Raw genomic sequence first — 27,409 nt, 5'->3', positions numbered from 1 at the left:
AGTTATTCACTAGGTTTGTGATAAGCAAACCCCTCTTCCACCCCTCTGAAAGCTTCACCCCCAACCCAAGTACATGAAAATGAAAAAACAGCTGAAATATCATGCTTCTCTCCTCTGCAACATTTCTTTAGCTTGAATCAAGTCAGCTAAAAATCCCCATTACCTGCGTAGCTGGCAGCACAGCCTTTCTTACAGCCTGGACTCACAAATAAATACAAGATTGATGGAAGCAAAGCAAAGGTGCCCCAGTGACCCTGCTCTAGCCCTTGCTTGTTGTGCACAGGACCCAGATACCCAGTGTGCCAGCTGAGCATTTGCAGTCATGGTCCCTGCCCACAGGCCTGAGTCCTTCCCTTACTGGGCATCCCCTTTTTGGTCTGGTCAGGCTTCAGGAACATCTGCTGTTGCTGTGTCTTCTGCCTTGACCAAATCACCACTGTTTGTCTCAGCGAGGAGACGCTTGTAGTTAGTGTTGAAGAAGATGACGTAGGAACAAGCCATAGCACTGCAGAGGCCAGCCAGCACCAGTACCGGAGCTGCAAGGAAGATACACTTTCAGACAGTGAATTCACAACCCCCAACAGGTGCAGAAGTCTAGAGGTCAGCTCCCCAGCAGCCACACAGCCTGGGTGATCTCCTCCCAGGGGCTACCGCTGAGGGCAGGGTGCAGCTCACAGTGGGGCCTGCCAGCTTGGTAACAGCCAAACCTTATCTCATGGAACCCTGGCATAGGAAGAGGATTTCAGTGAAATGTGGAAGGTTTCCAGGACCTTTGTCCTGCATGACCCCACAGGTTGCAGGTCCTACAGTGGTGCATACAGTGTGTCTGTGGAAGAGTGTATTTCTCTGTATGTGCACATGTTGTGAGTGTTGAGGGGTGGTGAAGAAAGTTACCAGAAAGATTGAATCAAAACACTTCAACTTCATAAGAGAATGGGTCAACACAGGTAGTGCTTCTTGTTATATCACCTGAGAGCAAAGTGTAGGAAAGGTTCACTAAGGATAAACTTTAATCAAACACAAATTTGGTGGAAAGAATCTTTTCTGAAGGAAAAAAAGAAGTAAATCTAAAAGGCTGTGCAACAAGGCCTGGAAGTAGTTACATTCCTGCTCCAGCAGTGTCTCACACACCTCCATGCCTTTCTCCACAGATGTTCCTGCATGTATCAGACCACAAAATTAGTAAGAATAGGTGCCTAATCATAAGATTCAGCTCTGATCTGATGAGATGGAGAGTTGCGGGCTTTCAGACATGAAGCAGTCAAATTGCTTTTTGGGGGCAGTTATTGGGAAGCCTTGTTCCCTGACAGCTAGTGGAGCTTGTTCTGGGTAGTTTCTGCTCAGCCAAGCAGGATTTGTTTAAAAGGTATTTGCCAGCCTTTGTGTTACGGTGTGTCCCCAGGACTTGGTGTCAGTACTACGTAACTACGAACTAGCTGAGAGATCAAGCCCAGGGTTTAGCCTGTACTGAAAACACATTTGTGCTGCTCATCTCAGTTGCTCTCCTCTCCTGACCAGCTAGGAAAGGAAGGGAAATGTGGAATAAGTCAAAACAAAGCTGTACTGGCATGTTATAAACCCAGGCAACTGTGTGTGCAGAAGCAAGGGAAGTAGCTTTCAGTCAATGCATTTGTAGTCTTGGGCCCCCCATGCTGCAAAGCAGCGCAGGCTGTGCTATGTGGTAGTGTCTTTCCCCCAGAACAGCTGCTTTCCAGCTTGATGAAGCTCAGGTCTCTGCAGGGTGGCCATAACAGGAATTTTAAACCAGAGCCAGCAGCAGCATTCATGGCACCTTAGACATTTTCCCATTTCAACCCTGCAGGCCTGGTTTAGCAGGAGCAGCAAGGAGTGCACCATCAGGTTGGGAAGGGTAGCTAAGAGACTTTCTGCAACAGGGTCTTACAGGCCCCCTCGCAGTGAGACCTGAAGGAGAGGGGGGGCTACATGGGGTATAACGAGTGTCCAGCATCATTTCCTAAGGACATACTTACTCATCCAGTCCCGGGCTCCATCCTGGTCAAGGGCGCAGGTAGAGGATGGATCATCAGCAACTCGGACAGTAAGGGCTTGTAGCAGAATCATTAAAATCACACCTTCAATTTGGCTGTGGGGAGAAGTCAACATGGTGCCTGCCTGATTCACCAGTGCTGCAGACAAGTCCAGCTTCCCCAGTGCGAAGAAAGTGAGACTGCTTTCTGGAGCAGGCTTCTTCTAGAGAGAAAGCTACTGCTGGCTTCCTCTGGCCCAGGTGCTTAGTTAACTGGCCCTGGCTCACCGGGTGTCCAGATCAGCCTTTCAGCACACCCCCAGCCACGGGGCCAGTGTGGCAGGACCACTATATACTCCCTCTGGGGGCAGGCAGATGTTGAACTACGACCGTCAAGGAGCTGAGACCTAACCACTGGGCAGAGACTTGGAAATGCCTCTCACAGCACGAATGAGGATGGGAAAAATTCAGGCTATGACTTCAGCCTCCTTATCATTCATAGCTGGCTCACAGCAGCCACAAAGTCCACAACCAGGGAGAGACAATAGCCTTTTTGCCCCTCCTTGACTGATCTTTCTTGCTGCCGCAGCTCCAGCTGACACACACACGGCACCAGGCCACGTATATCACCATTTAAGGTTTCAACAAGTCATTCCTGCTGCAGCCCAGTGCCAGCCCTAGGCATGTAAACTGATCATGGGAAGGACTGTTACTGCCCCATTTGTTGTGACCAGCTGCCCTGTGAGTGATAAGCCCCATCTCTCTCAGCACTAAGACCTGACAAGTCCCTGTACTGCCATGGGAATGCGTGCCTGTCTCAGGCATACAGCCCTCGTCTGCTTCCAAGATAGGTGATGCCGGGCATGGTTAAATCCCGCTTTGTCCCAAGCAAGACCTACATCTTCCTTCTTGCTTTTTTTTACACCAGTTCCAAAATTTGTGGCCAGTGTATGTGTGTGCACGCACACATGTGCATGTCTGCGTGTGAACCCAAGTTCAGCTGCCAATTGGATTTAACCTGTCTGCTTACCTTGCAACAAAAATCAGACCTGTAGATGTGCCCTCTCCCACAGGGTAGGAGCACTCCACAGCCAGCTCCATGGCAATGGGGTAGATGGCAAAACCAAAGAAACCAAAGAGCGAGCTGGTGATGGCCAGTGTGACAGCCTGATGTCTGAACTGAGAAGCCTGCAGGCAGAAAAGCAACATTGAAGTCTCAGTGTCAGCACTACTGTACAGGAAGTCTCTGAACCCATAACCTTCAGGAAATCCCAAGGGCTCACCAGTACCTTCCCTACCTGTTCCTGAAATCTTTCTTTTACCTCCAACCCTCTAGAGTCAACAAATGGCTACAGGATGGAGCTTTATCTGTTGAATTTAAGTAAGGGGAAAGAGGATCAGCAGAATTACCTGAAAAGCATTGGTGTGGTCTTATTACTGTGAGTTGACTGGTCAATAACTTACCAGGCATGTGCTCAGCATATCTCCAGGACCAAGTGAAACACACAACGTCCTCCAAGTGCAAGCTAACATTTCAGAAGTGGTGTTTGCATTGGGTTACGTATGGGAATTCACTGGGTTGCTGCAGCTCATTGATAAGGAGAACTATTCCCTGGAAGTGTTCAAGGCCACGTTGGATGGAGATGTGAGCAACCTGGTCTAGTAGAAGCTGTCCCTGCCCATGGCAGAGGGGGTGGAACTAGATGATCTTTAAGGTCCCTTCCAACCCAAACCATTCTATGATTCTATGATTAGTCACTGCAGCTCAGCAATAAGGAAAACTATTCCTCATCATGTCAGACTCATGTTTGTAACACTGGGCTTTTACCACAGAAAAAAACCAACCATAAAACAAACAAAAAACCACCTGAAACATTCAGAAGCCCTGGAGATTAGTTTAGTGCCTAGAACAGCCTTGTCCCTAACTCTGGAAGAAAGAGCATGGCCTTGTCCAGCCAAAGCTAGTAAATTCAAAGTCATATATCCTGCAGCCACAGTGCTAGTATCTCTTTCATTAACCATGCTAATGGTTATATAATACATATCATATTATGTTATGTTATATCATATCATATATTATATCATATCCTATTATATGATATTATATTACATTATATATAGTAATAAAATCCCACAGAGGAACACAAGGTATTTGTCCTGGCATGGCTGCAGCAGGCCTGGCCCAGCGGAACTGGTAAAGTCAAGGAAAACTCTGTGTGTCTAGAATTCAAATTCAAAGTGTCAAGGCATCAAGCAGATTTGCATGGGTGTTTTTTGTTTTACTACACTGAACTAGTAGTTCATCTGTTTGGGATGAAGGGGACAGAGGGAAGGCGAGGAGGGAGCCTTTTACTCCTGACACAGCCATTTGCCTACTCATGCTTTACCAGAGCCCAGGCATGCTGATTTGTATTCAGAGCATCCCCCCAGCAAATGCCAGAGTTCCAATGGGGGAAATGCAAAATCTGCTTTAGGCATGTTGTCCTACACCAAGCAAGGCATTGCATTTGCCTAGTGGAGCTAACATCACTGGGATCTTGGACCAGAGGAAGTTGTGATCATGCTGTATTGAAAGTCTGGATTTTTCAACACATAGGAGAAATGCACAGCAGAAGCCTATTGGGAAAGCAGAGACTTGCACCTGTCTGGGTCCTCTGCAATGCTAGGAGTCCTGTGCCTCACGCTCAGGTTCCTACTACATGATGACTCCCATTGGCAATGACTAGTTCGAGTGCAGTACTTGCAGGCCAGCCCAATGCGTGTAAAGTTTCCAGGTTCTGCATTCCTCTCCTGGGTGGATTTAAGTGTCCCTCTTTTCTGCCTCTCTCTTGTCTTGTCCTCCTCAAGGAAATACTGCAGAACTAGGCATGTAGCTGGGTCCTTTCTGGTCATCTTGAACTTGGCTGCCACCACTGTTAAAGGCAGATGTTGGGAAAACTATGGCATTCTTGTTCATTTTTATAAGATGAATAATTAGCAATTCCATTTCTTTTTTAAAAGAATTGTCTCAGGGCCAGTAAACAAACACGGTGATCCAATGTAAGGAAGAAAATTTATGCCAATTTATTTATATCCTGAAGCATCTGTTTCAGGCTCCACAGTGACTGTGAAATCCTCAGTAAAGGGTTTTTCTTTAAAATATTCCTAGCCCAGAAAGATAATCCCAAAGTATAACACGTGGCTTAATAAATATTATGACATAAAATGACCTTGGTTTGAATTGATTTATCCGAAGGCAACAGAACTAAGCTCACAGGTATGGTGCAACACAAAAGAGAACTCACCACTGCAAACACGATACTGGCAAGTGCACTGAGACAGAAACAAATCTTGGTGGACTCTATGAAATTCCTTGTCCGGTCGACATACAGGCCTAGCAGGAAAGCACCCAACAAACCACACACTGTGAACAGTGCTCCATTCAGGCCTGCAAATTCCTGGAGAGCAGAAGAACAAGTGACTGAGCAACTAGAGCAGTTAGGAAAGAGGTTTTAATATCACTGACCCATTTGCCTGCTGCTAGTGGATCACTTACTGAGGCAGGAAAAGCTTCCCTGCCTGTTGCAATAACTGAGGCCTCTCCAGGGCTCTAAGCAGCAAATAACAAGGCCCAGGTGCTGCTATAAGTATGTAGGGATAGCAGGGTCACCGCACTCCCAAGGTCTCAATAGATGACACGTCTCTGCAGACCTGGCAAGGGAGGCTGGGAACAGGGTAGCAGCAGTTCCCTGGCATTAAATGCTCCAGCCCCAGCATGAGACTGTTCTTTGCTCCTCCAGGGCCAACCACTGGTGGTAACAGCTTCAACTGCCTTGGAGTCTGCTCCTGTCTGTTATTGTGCTCCTGGCCCTTTTCCTACTGGGGATGAGGGACCTGCACTGGCGGAATGCCTTCCACCAGGCTAGCAGCCCTAAAGCTTGTTAGATGAGACATGGCAACACCTGGCTGTAGCAAGGAGGTCTAATTAGAGAAGCAGTGAGCCTCTAATTAGAGAGGCAGTGAGTAGTTAGGACAGGGTACATGCTCTGTTGCCTGCAGTGACTATCTTTGCTTGTCCCACTTCTTCAGTTCTGTAAGAATTCCAATGCAGACACCAATCCTGAAAGCAGGGAGGCTTCTGGGAGCCTCAGGGGCAGACTGGAAGGAAAGGGTACCTGAAATAGCTAAAGGGCCAGGGCAGGCCAGTCACACAGAGACAGAAACATTATTATGCACAGAAAGCAAAGCTTAAAAGGTTTTCAACTAAAAGCCAATGTAGTGTGTCAATGTGACCTCGCTATGGAGCACTGAACAGCCAGGTATCAGACCTGGGAGTTGAGGGGGAGCGGGCAGAGACCAGGCATGTAGATGTGCATACTTAACATTTCGAGATGTGTTTTAAGAGGACCTCCATGGGGATACAAGCAGCAGGACTGAAGTGCTGCCTGCCCAAAGGGAAACACAGGAACTGGGGCAGCCCCTTGCTATTGCAGGGACAGAGCAGGAGGAACCAGCTGTGCACACACTGTGCTCAACTGTAAAAGCAGCACCTGGCCAGCATCATGGGAAGGACAGGAGAAGAGCTGTCACAGTACCTGTGACTGCCTCTGCTGCTCTGGCTTTGGTCAGACTGTGGAAAGAGGAAAAGGTGCTTGCATCAGCCTGCCTTCAGCTTCACTCTAGGGCCTGCCTGGGCCCCATCCCACTATGGGAAGTGTCAGAAGGCTGCATAAACATAGACTTAGAAAAAACACAATACTTCTTCCTCCTAAAAAGTGTTTGAGGAGTAAAGGTTTTTCATTTGCAAATGGGAACCTAGCTATGGGCAGTAATGAAAATGCAGATCATCCATTATACCTGAGAGATTGACTGTGCTCTGGATTAATGTACTGCTTAATCTGTATTAGTTAATGTGAGCAAATAAGATATGAGACAGTACAGCATATTGAACTATCTTCATTTTGCTCTGAGTCCCTTATCAGGAAAAATAATTTTGATTGTATCACAGATGATGTGGACAATGGGGAAGAAAGGAAGAAGACTCACATTTGAATACCCCTTTTCACAAAGGATCTGTTCTAGCAGAGCTGAAAAGCAGGTGAACATCCCAATTCCTCCTCCAAAGCACACTGCGAGGATGATGTATGGCTTGTTTTTCAGGAGCTAGAGAAAGAAGTTAACATACAATTTAAGTGGAGGGGGTGAAAAAGGCCTGGTTGTGACAGTAGTCTTAGGGTCAGTGGCTCTGTCTGCCCTGTTGGAAGTGCTGACAAGGCAACCCTCTGATCATTAGAGAAGTTTGACTCTCCCCTGTCAGTTCAGCCAGAGGACAAGTTAAAATGGAGACCATATAGGGATGAAGGATCTCAACAGGGCCCAAATTCTTCCTTCACTTTGCCATGTGCTGTCCCACCAGTTACCACACCTGCTCAGAAAGCTCAGGTTGTGTGGTCCTCTTGGATGAGCCCAGGTGTGCCTGTCTGAGACAGGTGAACTGCAACCAGCCCACAGCTGAAAAGCCAGGTAGCATCTCTTGCAGCTTTGCTGTGAGCATCCTCCACTCCCTGAGGAAGGAGATACCGGTCTCCTTCAGGGAGCTTTCCATGGTGGGTTTGGTGGAGTCGGGTGTTCAGAGCCTGCTTTGTCAGCAGATTCCCCAGCATATCACTGCCTGGCAGGGCTGCATCCCTCACTCCAGCATTGGTGTCTCTCTGTGCTACAGCACTTACCATTTTGAGCCCCGTGAGGAATGGCTGGGAGGTGGAGTTAGTGGCACTAGCTGAAGGAGGCGTTGGAGGAACCTTCTCGTGAATCCCCACAGTTGCTAGAGTACAAGCTGTTACTGCTGGGACTGCATAAACACCCAGCTACACAACACAAAGCAAAGACATGTTACCAGTCTTTCCAGCTCCACCACCTCCACATAAATAAATCAGCTGGACCCCAACCAGGCCAGCTAGCTGATTAAAATAGTTTTCATTTACCATCAATGGGATGTGCTTTCCTTCAGGAACTAGTGCAGGTGACAGCACGTTTGCTATAAGAATACCCAAGGGATTGGCTGGAAGGAAATAAACAGAGACACAGTTTTTTCATGCAAGCAGTCAGAATCATGCCTATACCCCTACTGCCAGTCAGCAACAGAACTGCAGCGTGCAGCAGAGCAATGAGTAAGGACAGGACGAGGAATGCATAGGGAGAAACCAGGAGGGGAACATGAGAAGCTGTGTAGTCTTACTGTGGCCACATCTGTTCCCTCAGCCCCACGAAGTCCATTCTATAAACCTTTTTCCCTACAAACCCTAACTCCTGTAAACTGCTTTTCATCTATGAATTACAGTGTTCTCACCCTCACAAAGCTGCCTGAGTAAATGCTGAGCTGAAGGGATAAAATGAAGATGGATGAATCCCTGTCATCTGTCCTGATGTTATATAGCAGCAGTAACAAAGAGGTAGTCCCTTCTTTACTCCACCTATGCCATTAGGCATGTACACATACGCACAAGATCCCCCCGAGCCTTCTTGAGGGTGAGCAGTCCCAGCTCTCTCGGTCTTGGTTAGCATGAAAGATGATCCATTCCCTTAATCTTCTTACACTGGACTTACACTAATATGTCCACGTCCTTCTTGTACTAACAGGCCTAGAACTGGACACAGCTCTGCAGATGTGGGCAGACAACCTCCCTCAAGCTGCTGGCCATGATCTTCCTGATGGTCACCAGGATGCCACTGGTCTTCTGGGACCAGCGCTGTTTAACATTTTCTTGGTGATACGGACACTGGGATTGAGTGCACCTTCAGCAAGTTTGCCAGTGACACCAAGCTGTGCAGTGCAGTTAACGTGCTGGAGGAAGGGATGCCATCCAGAGGGACTCTGACAGGCTTGAGAGGTGGGCCCATGCAAACCTCATGAAGTTCAACAAGGCCAAGTGCAAGGCCCTGCACCTGGGTCGGGGTAATGTCAAGCACAAAAACAGGCTGGGAGAAGAACGGATTGAGAGCAGCCCTGAGAAGAAGGACTTGGGGGTGCTGGTGGACAGGAAGTTCAACATGGCCCAGCAATGTGCACTTGCAGCCCAGAAAGCCAACCGTATCCTGGGCTGCATCAAAAGAAGAGTGACCAGCAGGTGGAAGGAAGTGATTCTCCCCCTCTACTCCTTGTGAGACCCCACCTGCATTCAGCTCTAAGGCCCCCATAAAAAGGACTTGGACCTGTTGGAGTGAGTTCAGAGGAGGGCCACAAAGATGGTCAGAGGGCTGGCGCACCCCTCCTATGAAGAAAGGCTGAGAGTGTTGGGTTTGTTCAGCCTGGGGAAGAGAAGGTTCTGGGGAGACCTTACAGCAGCCTTCCAGTACCTCAAGAAAGTCTACAAGAAAGCTGGAGGGGGACTTTTCACAAGGGCATGTAGTGATAGAACAAGGGGTAATTGTTTTAAGCTGAAAGAGGACAGATTTACATTAGATATTAGGAAGAATTCGTTTGCTGTGAGGGTGGTGAGACCTGTAACAGGTTGCTCTGAGAACTTGTGGATGCCCCATCCCTAGAAGTGTTCGAGGCCAGGCTGGATGTGGCTTTGAGCAACATGGTCTAGTGGAAGGTGTCCCTACCCACGGCACAGGGGTTGGAACTAGCTGATCTTTAAGATCCCTTCCAACCCACACCATTCTATGAATCTATGATTCTTTGCCAAAAAGGCATGAAAAGCAGGAAAGCCCTATGACAGCTCTCTAAAATGACACTAGGTCGTTCCTGACACCTTTCAAGCCAATGTATTTCCTCAGTAAAGCCCAAGCTGGCAAACAAGTTGATCTCTGCTACCACTACCAACTACAAAAAGCACATGGCAGAAGAGAATCTTGGACACTTGTCTGTACTGGAGTAGGGGGTTGCATTGTTATGGGGCTGGAGCTGAGCAGCATGTAAAGGAGCACTCCTGGGGCTCTGCTTGGGAACGTCCACAGCTGTGGGAGATAATTTTTTAACTTTAAGGCAATTTTCTGCAAACGTTCAAACAAGTGAAGTTGCTTTTCTACTAATGTACAGGGATGGGGTTAGGAAAGGCAAAGTCAGCCTGGGATTAAGTTTGATAAGAGATGTGACAGGCAACTTCTTGTTGCTTCTACAGTTACATTAGCAGCAAAAGCAAGGTTAGGGAAAATATGGGCCTGCTGCTGTATGGGGCAGGACACTTGGTGACAAAGGACATGGAAAAGGCCAAGGTATTCAATGCTGCCTTCTCCTCAATCTTTACTGGTAAGACCAGCCTTTGGCTCTGAGACCAGAGGTAAGTCTAGAGCAAGGAAGATTTACTCCCATGGAGGAGGACTTAGGTTAGGGAACATTCAATATACCACACATACTCAGGTCTGTGGGACTGATGGGATGCACCAGTGAGTGCTGAGGCAGCGCGCTGTTTTCATCGCAAGGCCATTCTCTGTTTTCTTTAAAAGGCTGTGGCAATTCCAAGAGGCTCCTGAGGTCTGGAAGAGAGTAAAGGTCACTCCCATCTTCAAGAAGGGCAAAGAGAATCCAGGGAACTCCAGGCCTTCCAGTCTCACTTTGATCCCTGTGAAGGCCATGGAACAACCAATCCTGGACATTATTTCCAGGCACATGAAGGTCAACAAAGTGAACAGGAGTAGTGACCAAAGGAGAAATGCTTAACCAACTTAATACCTTTGCACAGTGAGATGACTGTCTGGGGAGGGGAGAGCAGTGGATGTTTTTTGTCTCAACTTTACTAAGGCTGTTGACACTGTCTCCTGTAACTTCCTCGCAGACAAGCTGATGAAGTGCTGGCTAGGTAAGTGGGCAGTGAGGTGAGATAAATTGACTGAACAGCTGGGCCCCGAGGATTAGCCGCAGCAGCATGAAATCAAGCCGGAGGCCAGTCACTAGTGGTGCACCCCAGGGGTTGATACTGAGGCTAGTACAGCTTAACCTTAACGGAAAACATGGGCAGTAGGGCAGAGTGCACCCACAGCCAGTTTACGGATGATGTGACACTGGGAGGAGTGCCTGACAAAAGATATGTCTATGCCGCCGTTCAGAGGAACCTCAACAGCCTAGAGCAGGGATCCTCAATCCAGCCCCCAGTATTTACAGAAACCCTCCCCCCCCCCCCCCCCCCCCCCCCAGGGGTTGGGAGGGGGAAACCAAGCAGCCGCAGATGGCTGCCTGCCACTGCATCCGCGCCGGCCCCCTGGTTAAAAAGTGTGAGGACCCCTGGGCTAGAGAAATGGGCAGAGGGGAACCCTGTGAAGTTCAGCAAGAGGAAATGTAAAGTCCTGCACCTGGGGAGGAATAACCCCATCCACCAGTACAGACTGGGGCTGACCAACTGGAAAGCAGCTCTGCAGAGAAGTACCTGGTGTGGGAAGTAAGTGTCCTGGTGGACACCAACCTGACCACGAGCCAGCAACATAACCTCATGATGAAGGCGGCCAACAGCATCCTGGGCTGTATTAGGTGAGGCATTGTCAGTGGGACATGATCCTTCCCCTCTACTTGGCACTATTGAGGCCCCATCTGGAGTACTGTGTTCAGTTCTGGGCTCCCCAGTATGAGATACACATGGATGTACTGGTCCAGCAAAGGGCTAAGAAGATGATTAAAAGGGACTGGAGCTTCTATCACATGAGGACAGACTAAGAGAGCTGGGACTGATCAGCCTGGAGAAGCTGTGAAAGTAATTTTGCACAGAACGTCATGTCCTGGTGGATTGCAAGTTGACCATTAGCCAGAAATGCACCCTTGCAGAAAGGTGCTCAACAGTACCCTGGGTTGCGTTAGGGAGAGCATTGCCAGCAGGTGGAAGGCAGTGATCCTTCCCTTCTCCTCAGCCCTGGTGAGAAATATCTGGATTGCCAAGTCCAGTGCTGCGTTCCTCAATACAAGACACACAGTAATGGCGCAAGTCCAGACAAGGCCTGAAGACGTGATTAAAGGACCAGATCATCTCTCATACATAAAGAGGCTGGGATTGTTCAGGCTGGAGAAAAGAACCTTGATCAGTGGCAGGATAAGAGGCAGTGGGCACAAACTGTAGCACAGGTTTTACTTTGACAGTGGTTGAACACTGGAACAAGTTCCTGAGTTGCAACGTCTCCATCCTTGGAGACAGTCAAAACCTGACTAGACATGACACTGGGCAACCTGCTCTAGCCCAGCCCTGCTTGAGCAGGGCGTTGGATAAGAATCTGAAGAGGTACCTTCTGCTGAGGCATAATTAATACTGTTATAGCACACAACTGTAGCATTTCTGCTCTGTACTTGGGAAAGGACTAGCTTATTCACACTGGTGAAATGTTACCTGCTTCTAAGTACATGGACACAATTATACATCATTTCCAAGAAGATGGATTAAAACTTCTCTGTTGGGGTCAAATGCATCTGGGTGTTGTAGGGGACTGCCTGAAAATGAGTCAGGTGTTTCCATGAACAATCAGCATGCAAAACCAGTTCCAGAAGGTATGGATGAGGGGTGGAAATGTGCATATTGAGATAAAAAGACTAAGTGAGACTATCTGCGTAATTACAGGGTTTCAGCCTCTTCCTGGAAAGATAAATTATATGAGCCTAGACTGTGAATGGAAAGATCAGTGGAGTTAATCAACTGTACATTATGGTCCAGGGGTCCTGGTGGATTGGCTTGCAGTACTCTGCAACGGGGCTGTGTTTTGTGAACAGCAATGCTGCTGCACCAAAACTCCACAGGTGCAGAAACTTACATGCTGACAGACCACAGTAAATGAAGAATCCCATGGATGAAGCAGAGTTCAGTGCACTCAGAAAAGTCTTTCTTCTCCTGAGACAGGAGAATTTCTCATGGTCTTCACAGGGGATCAGCTTTTTGCCCTGCAATGCTTCTTTGTGAGCAAGTCTCTACAGGTGATGGGGAGAACTGAGAGTAAGTACTCAAGAGCACAGCTGAGTCACAGTGATTTCAGCTGCTCAGCAGGATCCGGGGTGCAGTGTCCATTTTTGCCACACAAGGACAGGGAAGCCCACCCAGAGGCACTACCAGGAGCTGTGGGGATACTGACAGGAGGCTGTAGTGCCAGTTTCTGTGTGCAGTACTAATACCAGTAGTACTGGAATTCTGCGTGCTGCTCTGGCATTAAGAGATGAAATGGGTATTGATAAATTGAAGCAAGCTGAGAGAAAAAGCTCTTGTGAGCAACAGGCAGACATGGAGACATGTGGGAAGAAGCGAAGTATGCCTGTAAAGTGACTGGGTTGGAGACATTCAGTCTTTCTAGACAAAGCACGAAAGAGGTGACTCTGTCCATAACTACCTGACAAACTGGTGGAACAAGACTAAATAGCTTGGGGATAAGGTGCATCAAGATGAGAAGCAACATGTAGACATTTACCAGTGAGGTAATTAATCACTGGAGTAAATGACTGGGCCTGTGGCAGATGCTCCTTCTAGGCAATATTTAAACTTTCTTGAAACGAAATCCTGATTTTGTACAGCAGACAGTAATGGGTGTATAACCAGACATTATTAATGGAAGTCCCTCCACACAGCAATATGCAGGTGTTGCAGCAGATAATCACAGCCCCTTCAGTCCTCACACTGATATCTCAACATGCCACAGACTGAACAGCTTCAGGTCTTGGGTTTCCACTGTTTCTTGCTTTTCAGTTTTATTTTTTCCCATAGTTAGATCCATTTGATTCTGAAAGGATGGAGGACACTGTGTGAAATAAATGCTCTTTGGCAGCTCTGGCTGCTCTCTCAAAAAGACCAAGCTTTCTACAGGCTGGAGACCTTCAGGGCAGTGAAGGACTGAGTGCCCAGTGGTCCCTGGTAGTAATTGTATTGCACCACACGGCAACAGAGCTCCTCCTCTAGCAGAGAAGGTGAAGGTCTATCTCAGCCCTGGGAAACAAAGTCAGCCATCAGGTCTACCCTATTCTAGGGAAGGCAGTGCAAAAAGAATTTATTTGTTCTGACACCATAAATCCACTCCTGCTAAACAACAGTGCCTGTGCTCTGGGTTTGGACCTGCACTGAGAAAGCTGTATAGGGGTGCTCCTACACAGCCCTTTTCCCCACGCTTACCCTTTCCTCACAACTCCAAGGCAGCGGGGCACGGAAGGCGGCTATTAGCTGTTTTGAGGGAAGGGCAGGTGGGGCTCCCTCACACATGTAGATACTGTGAGATTTCCCAGCTGCAGCCAGTGAGCCAGCCCAGTTTCTGGGGCACCTCTAAGTCCTTGGAGAAGTGAGGAAGAGATTTCTTCAGGCTGCTGGGAAAAATGTTACATGGAGGAAAGAAACAGATCTGTCAAGTGCAGTATCCTGTCTCCAGCAAGGCCCAAAGGAGCCAAGACAGGAACGAAATTAGAACAAGCATATTTGGTGCCTCCGCTCCAGTTTCCCTGCTTCCAGGCATTTTGTGAGGCAGATGTGGTTTCTGTGTGGGTAGTGCTGCTGCATTTAGCATACTCAACATGTTTGTGCGGCCGGCTGAGTATATTTTATCTGTGCATGCATACATGCCAATTGGGAATACGTGCTCAGCCTTGCTACTGGATGAACTGGTGGACACAATTGCTACAGCAGCCTCAGCTCTATCCAGTTAACAGAATTTGGCAACTGCGAGCACTGGCATTGGATGCAATTTGGGCACCTTCCTAACAAGCTGTAAAATTAAGGCAGCTACACACTTCAGACACAGTAACACTGAGGGCTGTCCCCAGCCTCTATATTTAGGCAAAGATGATCACCTTTTCATAGCAGAGAGGAAGACTGGCAGCCTGGGTGGCTTACTTTGAACTTTGCACCTGGATGTGGCTAAGGCCATTTTCTTGCTCCTCACCATAGTAATGCCTGCCTGCCTTTCAGGGCCTTGAAGGCACTGCTTTATTGCACATGGCTATGAGACTCAAGCCAAGCTGTACTTGCAGGGCCAAATGGATGTAGTACACAGGGTTTCCTCTGCCTGCTGCCTCTGAAAGGCAAACAAATACTAGCAAGTTCTGGGAAGCAGCAATATTTCTTTGCAGCTATCACTTACACATTGATGCGATCATATTTGCTGTCGCTCTCTGGTGGTCTGGGAACCATAGTGCTGCCAGTTTTGTTGGTGAAAAGATGATAAGGGGCTGTGCCAGTGCACAGAGGCATTGCCCAATAAACAGGTACCAGTAACTCTGGGGACCCAAGCTGAAGAACTTCAGGACGCTGAACATCCGGATGATGCTACCCACCATGTTCAGCCATGCACTCAGGATCACCTGCAGAAACAGAAACAGCCAGGGGTTGTGTGCTGAAGCCTGAAGGGCAGAACTTAATACAACAGAGTTGCATGAGCAGTTTCAGATGCACTACAGGAGACACTGGTGTTAGTAATCATTGCACAGAAAGTTGCCTGCAGACGGCCCCCACCCCTTTGGGCCACTACAAGATGCTCCTGGATGATCCAACAGTGAGTTACCTGTCTCCTTAGGGAGCAAGGTGGCTGCCCTGGCCCCACATAACGACTACACCACAGTGTAGCTCATGCAAGACAGCAGACTGTCGTGAAATTGATGAGAAATCAGAAGTTCAGTAAGTACACTCTGTCTGCAAGTTTGCGCCATCCACCCATATTTTGCTGTGACAATCCAAAGATCATGGCAATAAATCATCCAGGATATGCATCCTGCCAATGCTCTTCTATACTACTAGCATGCTAGCATTCCAGTGCCAAATTACACAACACTCTTACTTCTGATAAGACTGTGTAGAGGTCCCAAGCTGGCTTAGCATAGACCAGGCTCTGAGCTGAGCAGGGGTCCCTTGCTTGCACCCTGCCCTGCTGCTCCTTAAACTGGCCCTGCAAACAAAACAGCTGTGCTAACACTTTGCCACGGCAAATCCTACTCAATTACAGCAAGCTTGTCACAGAGTCAGCTCACAGCATCTGTTCCGGTCAGTTGGCTAAGACAACAAAAATTAAAGCAGGAAAAGCCAAATAAGGATGCAACATTATTCTGACTTTTCCCCACTGATCCTCACCTCAGAGGTGATGTTACAGCTATTACTGAACTAGGACAGAGCTTGCTCATCCTCTGCAGCGTTTGGCAAGTCTCCCATTCATAGTATGCATGTTAGTGCTTTGTGCAGCTACTGCTATCTCCAGGTGAAACATCCTCAGGGAAACAGAACAGTTCAACTCACAGCACATCTGAGCCCCATGCTGTCAAGAACCCATGTTGCTACCAGACCAAATGGGATTGAGATGAGGAGGTACACTACTGAGAGCCAGTTGACCATCTCCAGGGAAATGTGGAAGTAGGCAGCTGTCTTATCAGCCACAGGAGCAAATGTCAGCCACAGCTGTAGAGTAGAGAACAAAGATTGGTAAGTATGCACATCACCACAACAGAAATTCAGCATCCTCTCAAACTGTCTGAGTTATGAATGGACTTGCTATCTTAGTCTGTCCTTGAAATTAGGATGTTAAGGCTGGTAATAAAAATTCAAACCCCCAGTGTCTGCAGTTACTCATGCTGGGACCATTTCACCACTGATATCATCTTTATCTTGGCCCTGAGCACCCCATCCGTTTCACTACGTCATGCCTGGTCCCCTAGCCCTCCTGCTGCTGGAAGCTGGCAGAAGCAGAGGTCAGTAATTTTTTCTGTCCCCAAGCTGAATATGTTGGCCCCTGATGCACGTACTTACCTGATGTAAACCACAGGCAATCCTTCTATGTTAGTGTAAACAAAACAGAGGCTGCCATCTCCTCTCTGCCCCTAAGAACCTCTTAAACTCAGCCTGGTATTTATGTTTGCATTGGTAACCCCTGAATGCAGCCTTATAAAAACATCTTTGCTATGTGTCAGCCAAGACAGACAGTATTCCATGCTGTCCTGCACACAGTCGATGGTTAGGAAAGGGCCTAGAACTTTGCATTATTCAATACATCATAACACATAACAGGGACATATATGAGGTACTTCAGTCTTTTCCTTCCAATGCCGTATCTGAAAATATTTCCCTAAACCTTGCTTTAGGTACTGGTTTCGTAAGGTTGCTGTCTGCTTCTGGTTTCTTCTGGGAACAACAAGGCCTGCTTTGATCTCAAATCAGCTCCTGAGATCATGGCCACAAGGATGAAATTAGGGTACTAACCCAAATTTTAGGATGTTTCTGTGGATTCTTTGCAAAGACACCCTCTCTGGTGCTTTTCAAAAAGACTGACCTAGCCTGAGAACAGGTTTCAATAATGTGGATGTACGCTACTCCACTGTTAGAAAGTGATCTTGCAGCTGGTGAATACTCAAGATGACAAAGTTTGCAGAAATGTGAACACAAACTTCCACTATAGCTTCCTAGAAAAGAACTCCAGTCACTGTCTCCTTCCAGGTACCCCTCTCTGCCATCACAGTCTTCCTCTCCACAACCTGCATCCTGCAGACAGTGTCAGCTGCAGCGTTAATGTGTAACTAAAAAAGGACTAGGATAACCTAACAGAAGAAGGTGTGTCCCTACATTCTGCTACTTGTTATTTCCAGCATTCCTATTTACTTCTTACAGGCTAGAGACCATACAAACTACCACATTAAATGCAAGCAGAAGGGGAGATGGACTTTTCTTATGTTACTGCGTGAGAATAGCCACATGCAAATCATTGTTTAGCCAAGCTTTTCTCCTAGCAGGGATGCAATGCATAAATGGCAGTAACAGAGAAGTTTTGAATGTATTATCACTGTCCTAGCAAGGATTCCTAGCATCAGCCCTTTCCTCTACTCTGAAAGGAGCTGACATGCCAAATGTCCTGCATTCAACACAAAGCTCATAGCACCATGCTGAGCTCAGATACACCCATGTGGGATCAGTCAAAGGTCTGGAAGGGGGTGGATTTGTTTACTCAGCATCTACAATCAGGTAGACAAAGATGCTGAATGCTGAAGGAAATTGTACTCCTGTTACACAACAAGGAGGCTATTCCAGGTCATTGGGAGACTTGCAGCAGTCTTCTAATAAAATGAGTTCTTTAAAAATTCCTTGAAATAATACATTATAGTAACGTTACTGTCTTGTCTCAGGAAGAAATTTCACCCACCTTTGTTTTTCTGGAACTGAACTTCATCAGACTGGCATGGGAATTTAAATTAGTTTAATGCTAATGTAATTGTTTAAAAATAAATAAATAGAGCATCACCAAGGCATGAGCATTAATTTGATTACGGGATGCTAAACTGCTGCTAAACAAAACCCAGCTATGTATTTCCAGCAACAGCAATTCTCTGTTCCTCACTGCCTTCCAGATGGGGGTGGTGGTGATGAAACACTGTATCAGGACACAGTGTAATTAAAGAGATGATATATTTTGTAAGCCAGCTTCAGGCACATTTTCACCTCTTCTGTTCCTCCACACAAGATGCTCACCTAGGCATGACATCATTAGGAGAATGATACCACAAGACAGAGCACAGCATTTTGTGTTCAGTGGCTGCATACATCAAGGCAAGCTGTGATCAAGCACTCTAGCGTGTTTCCATCAGATCTTGCTTAAAACCAAGCATTGTGGCTACCCTGTATTTCTATTCTGAGCAAGAGGTCCAGTTCCAGCATATGTGTGTGAGAGCACAGAAGGTGGGAAGTTGCAGCCTGTACAAGCCTGAGTTTGTTCTTCATAATAGCAAGCGGGTTTCTTTATAGGTCTGGAGAGAAAAAGTATGTTTCAGCCTCCATTCAGGCAGGGGTTGTTTACCATGTGTCACTCTAACAGAGAAATTAAGAGCTGGGCAATGGAGCTGTGGTCAAAGTGGCTTCCAAATGCCCCTGCAACAACGGGGTGGCACTGTGGGGTTTTGCCAACATAGGGAAATTGCCATGCTAAGCAAATGAGTATGCCACCTTCTGCTTTTGGTTGCCCCAGCTACAATGACTTCATCCGTAGTAGACAGCAAGCTCTTCTGTTGGGATCTAGAGCCCTTATCCCATTTATTGTTTCTGAAACTCTTCACTGCCAAGGCTGATACTCACACAGGGACTGCCCCTCAGGCAGAAAAGGGTGAGGATGATGCAGTTCTTTCCTGGTGGTGTCTCAGACCTGTAACCTCTGAAGATTTAGAACAGAGACTGAGACAGGTTCCTCCCTCCTCTACTCTCCCAGGGCCTTAACTCAGCCTTGGCACACCAAAAACAGCGTCAAAGCTCCCTACTGTAGATCATCGTGACAGATACAGGAGAAGAGATAATGCGTAGGGTTATAGGATGCCAGCCACCAAAAGCTGTTTGCTCCTGGGACAGATAAAGGAAGGAGACAGACAGGCACCTCTGCCCCTGCAGGGTTGTTTACACACTTGTTCAGTCCTTGCACAAGCCTCACTTTATGAAAATATGCTCTTGTGGTCTGATCAAACTGCATTCAGCTCCATTGCCTGCATAGCCACACAGACTTAGAGCCTCAGTGTGAGATGCACAAGGCATCAAGGGGAGTCTGTGTTACATGCTGCACTGCTATGTCCATGTCCACATTTGCTCCTCTGAAGGCAGCTCAATGGATGCCACAACAGCGAAACTGGGAAAGTCCAGCCCCTTGCCAATGTCTCTTCCTGACTTGCAATGGTGACAAGCAATTTCCATTCACCCATGTGACTTCTGCTCCTTCTGAGCCCTGACAGAGCTATAATTAACCAAAACCTTTTAGCAAGCTTTGACAAAATCCCCAGCTTGGCACCCCGCAGATCAGGAATGCCTTGTCTCTGAGGCTCCAAATGCACCCAGCTCAGAGCCCCATACCCTGACTGCTCAACAACTACCTTGCACAGTCCCCACAGCAGAACACAGCTGTGCTGCTTCACAAGTTGGAGTGGATGACTTTGGAAGTCAGCAGGAGTCCGCTCTCTGGCCCATGGCATAGTTAGGTCAAGTCATTTATACAGAAGTCCTCAGAGAGCCATCCAAGCACATGGACAAGAGTCTTTGAACACCAACCAACCACAATGGCTTCGTGAGCCCAAACCCCGACACTTTGCAAAATTCACTTCCCAGAGTTACCTCACAGATTTTGCAATATTTGTTCTCAAAGGACAGCTCCTGCTGTAGTATAATCCAATATCATTGGCCACAGTCGCTTATGTTGTAGACCATAATATTTGATTCTTCAGCATTTGGGATGAACTTTTCCCTCCCTTCAGATATGCATCAATCAGGACGTTGAAATAGATGCTGTAATAATAGACACCATTTCTTTTCCAGATGCAGGAATTGTAGTTCCCACAGTCCTCACCTGAGCTCTGTGCTTTTTGAATTTAGAGACAGCAAAAGCTCCAGTGCATGCTGTCTGGGCAGGAATTCGTACCTCATGACACACTCTTCACTACAAAATCTTGTGCTTTACACAGTGGCGCAGCTGATGAAGAGGACAGAAGGTCCCCTGAAAACCTGTAAGCCTTTTCTGGCTTGCACTGGAGTACAGCTGCATCTCCCACTGCTCTGAGCACATGGCTGGCTTATTGGGTAGCCATGCCCCATCACTAGAAGAAAAGAACAGAAATGTTTCCTCCCAGAGTCTATTTATATCCTCAGTTGCAGGAGAGCCCCCTCCATACATCCTTTCACAATGGAACATGTGGGTCCACCAGGGAAAGCAAATGCCCTGAAACTCAAAACATATGACTGGTACTGACGTTGGAGGGGTACTGGCTCCACTTCCAGCTCTCCCTCCCTTTGCTTGATTTATCTTTCTTCTAGCTGACATTTTCTCTTCTGCACCTCCCAGAGACTGCCTGTTCCCTTCCCCATTAATTGCAGATCTGCTTGGGCAGTCCTGTAACCAAAGCAGGTTACAGCTGTTCTCATCCTGCCCCCATTTCTAAGCTTCTTTGTTGCGCTTTCTGATTCTCTTGTATCCCTTAACTGATTCTCAGATCTGGATCCACCCCCTTTTCCTCCCAGAATCGGCCCTAACCCTCTAGTTTTCCTCCTGCTCTATTCCCCTTCTGCCTCCATCTTCTCCAGGTTCAGTTCCTCTGCAATATTGCCTTTACTGTTTTCACTCCTGTGCAGACTCTCCAAGACCTATTTCACCTGTAGGACTTGGTTTCCCTCCACCCATTCCCAGGGAATCCAGCACTTGCCCTCTCTCCCATTTCCACGGGAGGTTACTGGGGGGCTGTGAGCCACCTATTCTCTGCCTGCAATGGCAGCAAGGTGGTGGCTGAAGGACTCTACACTTTGGTAAGCAATAAGTGTGAGCTGCAGAAGGCAGCATAAACAAACACAGCCCCAGGATTTTCAGAGCTCAAAGAGCAGTAATGATAAGTCAATGCATCGCACATATAATCAGATGCAGCCCTGCCAGAAGTGGTACCAAAATTTTTCTTCATGAAGGCAAGCTGTTAACCAATGTTAACCTCCTCACCAACAAATCAAGATTCTAAAAGCGAAAAGCAAAATCATTTCCAGAATGGCAAGTGCAGGCAATCAGGCAGGGTAGAAATTAAGCCGTTTCGCCATGTCAGCGGTGGCATCAGCTAGCAAAGGCTGCTATATGGAGTGCTCTTCGTGCCTGGCATATTATGTGACTATGCACAGTGTAGCAATGTCCCTGTAATACCTCTTATGTACAGCTTGAAAAGGAGGAGACAAGGGGGATGACATACGTGAAATGGGACCTTCCACTTTCTAACAGGCATAGCCACAGCTCACCGCTCCCCAGGCAGGCACTGTCTGCAGCAGCTCTGCTGGTCCCAGCACGCTTTCTCCCTGACACTGCTCTGAAGGTGAGGTAGGATGTCTTTCTGAGAAACATGGGCTGCCTCCTCCTCCCCTGGGACTGGGCTATAAAGCCCTTATACCAGGCTCCTCATCTTCAGCGTCAAAAGGGCCACAGCCTGGGAGCAAACAGCCTCTGGCCTCAGCTGAAAGCACCTGTGCTGACACAGCAGCCAAGGAAGTAAGGACAGAGGCACGATCTTCAAAATGGTCCAGCCAGGCAGCAGCAGCTCTGTGTGCATGTGTATCTACAGGGGCACTGATGGATGGGTGTGGGCAAGGCGTGTGCACCCACTGCCCTGGCACACGCCAGTCTCCACTTGTGCAGCTCTCCTTCCTCTCCCAAGTACACTAAGTGGTGGTGGAAGTCCTCCAGGCTGGTGAGTCAGAAACCACCCAGCCAAGTGTGAGCCATGTCCAACCTTCGGCTCCCCTCCTCCTCCCCAGCTTGCTCATGCTGACAGGCAGAGAACAGGGCAGAAAACACTCTCAGTTTCATTCTTCTGTCCCCAGTGCTAAGGCAAGAAAAAGTTCCTTCTGTGAAACACAAAGTTCCCACCTGTTCAGCTTCACAGGAAGGACGCGAGGAGGAAGGAGGTGTTTCCCTCAACTCTTTGTGTTACAGCAGCTGTCAGCACACCATGAATACACTTAAACCTTAAGTCTTCAGATCAAAAAAACGCACACACTCAAAATACACCATCAGTTTGACAAAACAAATCTGTGGAGCAACCTTAGGGATAGTTATGCCACTGCTTACCAGGAGTGCTGCAAAAGACAACTGGAGATGACCAGCTCAGCTCAGCTGTGGTCAGAACAGCCTCTCTTCCCAGGACTTCAGGCAGCAACTGAATTATACTGATGCCTGCTTATGGACTTCTTAGAATGACGCAAAGGTTTTTCACACTACATTGTCAGCTAGGAAATTCCAGAATAGCCATGTTTAGGAAATGAGACCAAATCTTTTTGCGCAGCAGGGAGAGGCAGAGGCTTTTGAACTCAGGTCAGTAAAAGAGAATCAAGTATGGGCTATTTATCCTTGGTGTAAAAAGCTTCCCTTATATCATATTCCCTTATATATATTCACTGTGTTCTGGTTAAAGAAGGATTTCAAACAATAATGTGGAGTAGGAGGAAGCTGGGAGGAGTGCCCTTTTCATGGTCTGGCCTGGCCTTGCTCAATCGCAATCCTAAAACAGACTGAACTAAGAAACACACTTTTCTTAGCCTGCCCTTGCTGCATGATCAAGTGTGTTTTCCTGCAGTTAAGTTGCTTCTACCTTGTCTTCCTGACATGGACAGTCTCTCCCTCTCAGGATTATCTCCCCTCTGCCACTTCTAGTGACACTGAAGGCCACCAATAAAACCTGCACATGTGCATAGGTAAGAGAGGGGAATACAAGGCAGCATCCTGGAAGCTTGGTCCAGCACTTGAGGTGGTCTGTTCTTTCTAAGTCAGACAATTCAAAATCGTCTGTCCTCACCATATGCATTTTGCAGATAGCCTGATGCAGGAATACATAGAACACAGTGCTGCATGCAACATCTGTACAGGAACGGAGGACACACCTTAACTTGCAAAGCAATTTTCAGACCACAGAACTGGTAAATTAATCTTTCCATCTGGAACTCTTAAAACAGCAACCAAGCTCTTTGATTGCATGGGCTTTCAACCACTCCCTCCATTTTAATGTGATTTTCATCAGGAACATTTGGGAGAAACATTAGCATCAATAAATGTTTGACTAGAACTTCTGTATCAGCATACTTGCCATTCGAGACCTTTGCAGTGGCTTAGAAACAGTGTTTCTACTCTGGGATATTTATTAAGCACCCAGTTTTGAAGTTCTGGGTTAACATTCATGCTGTGGAAAAATGCTACTATGGACAGACAAGAAGTTGGCAAGATGCCAAGGAGACAGACAACAGCAGAATCATTCAGGGCTACAAAGTTTTCAGCCACATGACTCAGGTCACAGTTGAATTGCAAATGCATTGAAAGGGGCTTTTTAAGTAACCGTCCATTTTCACAGTTAAGGGGCCAGCAAAGTCAAAGTCTGACAAGGCATCCCGGAAAGGTTTTCTGCAGCTTCCCTCACCCCCGCTGTCACTGCCCACTTCTAGCAGAGTGGTTTTTTTCTTGCTACATAATGTTACTGTGCTGTGCCAATTCAACTGCAAGTGAGCAGTGTGGCTTCACATCACTTTTCTGCAGGACACTTTTTTACACCCTTGAAAGACAAACCGATTTTCCCTAGGGAAGGCACATTCATTTTGTGTCATCCATATACAACCACATTCTCACTATGTTTTTTTCATTTTTCTGCTCCAGCACTCTTGCATAATGCAATAGCATCATGCAATACCTACTCTTCCTTTGCTGCATTTAAATGTTTGCAGGTGACAGCACCTGATCTTGGCTGCCAGACAGCCTGCATTTGCAGCATGGTAATCCTCAAGTGCATGAATAATTCTACACCAGTCTGATAATTATCAACTATGTCCTGAATGACTTGGTGAGCAAGGATTTGGGCTTCTATCCCATATAATAGGACTTGGTAAGGGGAAACTTTATGGTTTATCTTGATAATTACTGAACTTAATTTTAATCTGCTCAACAGGTGTGGTGTGATCTGACATCTCTTTTCTTCAGGTCTTTCAAAATAAAGTACCTGTAGGCAATAAGAAGTTCATGTACCAGTACATTTAGTGCAGAATCACTCCTATACTGTGTTGTATGTGCAACAACAGACCCTAAATGGAAACCTACTTGCTCCTGTTTCTGACCAGGCAGATACGCTGCCGTAGGCCTGCAATAAGGCAGAGCTAACTCCTGCGCCTCTGCCCCGAGGGTTTCAGCGTAGTTCTACTGCTCTTCGGTTCGAAACATGTGACACTCACGGGCGCCGAATACTTTCTGTTCCTCCCCAAGGCCTAGGAGCGTACTAGGCAGCAGCTTTAGCTGTTCTCCCGGACTCGGCAGCAGCTTTAGCTGTGCTCCTGGACATGTTTTGCTTCATCCCAGCCTGGCTTTGCCGCTCGGTACTTCCAGACCACAGGCACCCTGCCATCCCATCCTGCCCTTCCCCATCAGCGCCCTTCCCGACTCCGGGTCCCGCCGGTCAGCAAGGCAGGTGTGCAGCCCGACGTCACAACCAAAGGAACAAAGTTGGAAAGGAAAAGCCGCTTATTCAGTCCCCAAGGCACGGCCAGGCCGAGGCTTCTCTGCACTGTGGGGTGCAGCCGAGTGCCGGTGCCCCGGGGTGGATGCGGGACGGGGCGCGGGGGCAGAGCCCGGCAGACGCCTGGCGGGAGGTGGTGTGACCCTGGCGAGCCCTGCACCCCTCCTACCCCGGCAGCTGCAGCCCGGGTTGCCCCCCGGAGCTCGGCGCAGGCAGGAGGAAGGGCCGGCCGCCCTACGCCCGGCGCCCCCTCCCGCGCTCACGGCTGCTGGGGGACCCCGCGGCGCCGCCGGCCTCCCCCTGCCCCCCCCGGCCTGGGGCCGCCCTCCCCCCGCCGGAGGAACGTCCCCGCTGCCGTCCGCGTCCGGCCCCCCGGCCCCCCCCGGCGGCGGGGTCTGCGCCAGCGGCGCGGCGGGAGCGGCTCCCCGCGGCGGGGCAGCCGGGCCGGCGGGCCGGGGCGGGCCGCACTCACCATGGCGTTGGAGCAGTTCAGCAGGCACACGGCGGCCAGCAGGAGCCAGCGCCGCCGGTAGGTCTTGAACGGGGACTGCCCCCCCGGGCCGCGCTCCCCCAGCAGGCTCGCCGCCTCGGAACCCTCCATCACGGCACGGCACGGCCCGGCACGGCCCGGCACAGCTCGGTACTGCCCTGCCCGGCCCCGCCCCGCCGCGCTCCCGGCCTGCCGGGGGCGGCCCCGGCCGAAGCGCAGCCTGCCGCCCGGCACGGCACGGCACGGCGCGGCGCGGCACGGCACGGCGCGGCGCGGCACGGCACGGCACGGCACGGCACGGCACGGCACGGCACGGCACGGCCCGCAGCGTGGGCCAGCGGTGCGGAGGCGCCTTGCGGAGCGGCGCCGAAGCCGAGCGACAGCCGCTCGCCGCGGGTGCTGGGCCCAGCCCGGAGCGGGCTGCCGGTGCCCGCGGGGCCGGGTTTGCCCTGTCGCGTTTGGCAGAGGGGAAGGCCCGGTGCTCCGGCACGGGGCTGCCGAGGTGGTGGGAAGGCGGGCCGCCAGGGCGGTCGGCGACAAAACCCTTTTTCCTCGTCTGTCGTTAAAAAGAACTTCAGCAGCATCGCTGCTACCCGCCGACAGCCCCGCGTTCGTTATCCTCAGTGGCGCTTCCGCGGCCGGGGGTGCTGGTGGCAGCAGGAGGGGGAAGCCCTGTCCGAGGGTGATGGCTTACTGGAGTAGAAAAAGGACCGGAGGAGAATGAAGGGAGGTTGTTAAGACCCACAGAGGTTTATCAGCCATGGGATGTACAGTTTGGTTATGGTTTTATATGACTGATGATGCTGCAGACGGCAGTAGCTTCTTCCCCCAATGCAGAGGCACCCACACTAGCTCTGATCTTCTGAAAAACTCACCAAGAGAAAAAGCCGAGAGTGCAAAGCAAAAGCCTCCTCCACTCCTAAACAAGATATGTGCCAATCCAAATGATTCTATGATTCTATGTGACTTCAGGTTGGTTGGACATTGGCAATGCCTGGATGTCTTTTTCCCAGCCCCGAGACATGATCACCCTCCCACAACCCCACCACTCGGTTTCAGAAGCTCTGAGCCAACAGGCTCCCAGAAGTGGCCCCAAGGCACTGTCACCCACCTGTCACCTCTCACTCAGCCCTTCGAAACTTGTGCCATTCCTCACCACAGCCTGCTAAGAACTCAACACCCTCTCTTCAGAGGTGGGGTCATTTACTGTGAGAACAACCTTATTTCAAGTGCTTTGGACGTATTTGGAAGAGTGGATAGGGAGGGTTATCCTGCATGCAAGTATTCTCAAATTTAGCTGAAATTTCCCACGCCAGGGTGGGGGGAGTGGAGGGAGGTCGAGGGAGGAGGTGGGGAGAGGAAGGAGGGAGAAGAAAGCATTTCAACCCAAAGTCAAGCCTGTTGTTGCAGGGTAGAGAGAAGCATGGGTTGTTTGTGCTAATGAGCAAGCTTTACTGACTTGACAGATTGTGCCTTCCAGTCTTCCTCAGCTGGAACTGGGGTTTGACATTTAGTAATAGCAGGTGGGACTATTAACGTAATATTAATGACTGACCTGTTCCTCTGTCTACAAATGCCTGGCCAGGTTTGCCTGGCTTACGAGCTGCTGACAAAGAGCACTGCTGTTCGTATGCTGCACGCCGATGTACAGCAACGTCTGTCCTGCTCTGAAAAGACATGCTGTGAGCTGGGTTGTGTGCATGAGTTAACTGCCCTTCTGACCCATCAGCGCTGACACATGGGGAGAAACTTGCATATCAACATACTGGAAAGAGGCCCAGGTGTATGGTACAGCAGAAAGACCCAGCAGTCAGTACTTTCTAAGAGAAACACCATTCCTCCTCTCCCTTGTCTCTCTCGTTGGCAGGCAGGCCCTGTATGAAAACTAACTTCTCTGAGGCTCTGTTCATGTGATCTGTTCATTGCGTCCATTCCTTTTCAGCTCAAAATCTGTGTTACCATCAAAGAAGTCTGAATAATGCTGGCAGAAACCAGGATCCCATGTGAAATACCTCTGCTGCTTCTGCTCTCTGCTGTCCATCTT

The 27,409-nt window shown here is 48.8% G+C and overlaps 1 protein-coding gene across 3 annotated transcripts; it reads right to left on the bottom strand.

Annotated features, from left to right (window-relative positions):
• Positions 1–97: 97 nt before the first annotated feature.
• On the bottom strand, positions 98–25,588 carry SLC49A3 (solute carrier family 49 member 3). Of its 3 annotated transcripts, none has more exons than XM_056325386.1 (10): positions 25,348–25,582; positions 16,141–16,299; positions 14,996–15,215; positions 7,951–8,027; positions 7,696–7,833; positions 7,013–7,129; positions 5,272–5,424; positions 3,018–3,175; positions 1,992–2,104; positions 98–536 (listed from the first exon to the last, which is right to left on the bottom strand). In XM_056325386.1, the coding sequence occupies exons 1-10, from the start codon at positions 25,474–25,476 to the stop codon at positions 382–384; spliced, it is 1,419 nt and encodes a 472-aa protein (XP_056181361.1). In that variant the 5' UTR covers positions 25,477–25,582; the 3' UTR covers positions 98–381. The 3 variants fall into 3 exon arrangements, with proteins under 3 accessions (XP_056181361.1, XP_056181362.1, XP_056181360.1); XM_056325385.1 differs by lacking the exon at positions 98–536 and adding an exon at positions 553–1,157 and having other exon boundaries at positions 25,348–25,585; XM_056325387.1 differs by lacking the exons at positions 98–536; positions 5,272–5,424 and adding an exon at positions 551–1,157 and having other exon boundaries at positions 25,348–25,588.
• Between the last annotated feature and the right edge of the window lie 1,821 nt (positions 25,589–27,409).

This window comes from Falco biarmicus, chromosome Z (assembly GCF_023638135.1).
Source record: "Falco biarmicus isolate bFalBia1 chromosome Z, bFalBia1.pri, whole genome shotgun sequence".
Classification (NCBI taxonomy): Eukaryota; Metazoa; Chordata; class Aves; order Falconiformes; family Falconidae; genus Falco; species Falco biarmicus.
The sequence above is the reverse complement of the archived record's forward strand: the minus strand, read 5'-3'. Positions and strand labels throughout refer to the sequence as shown.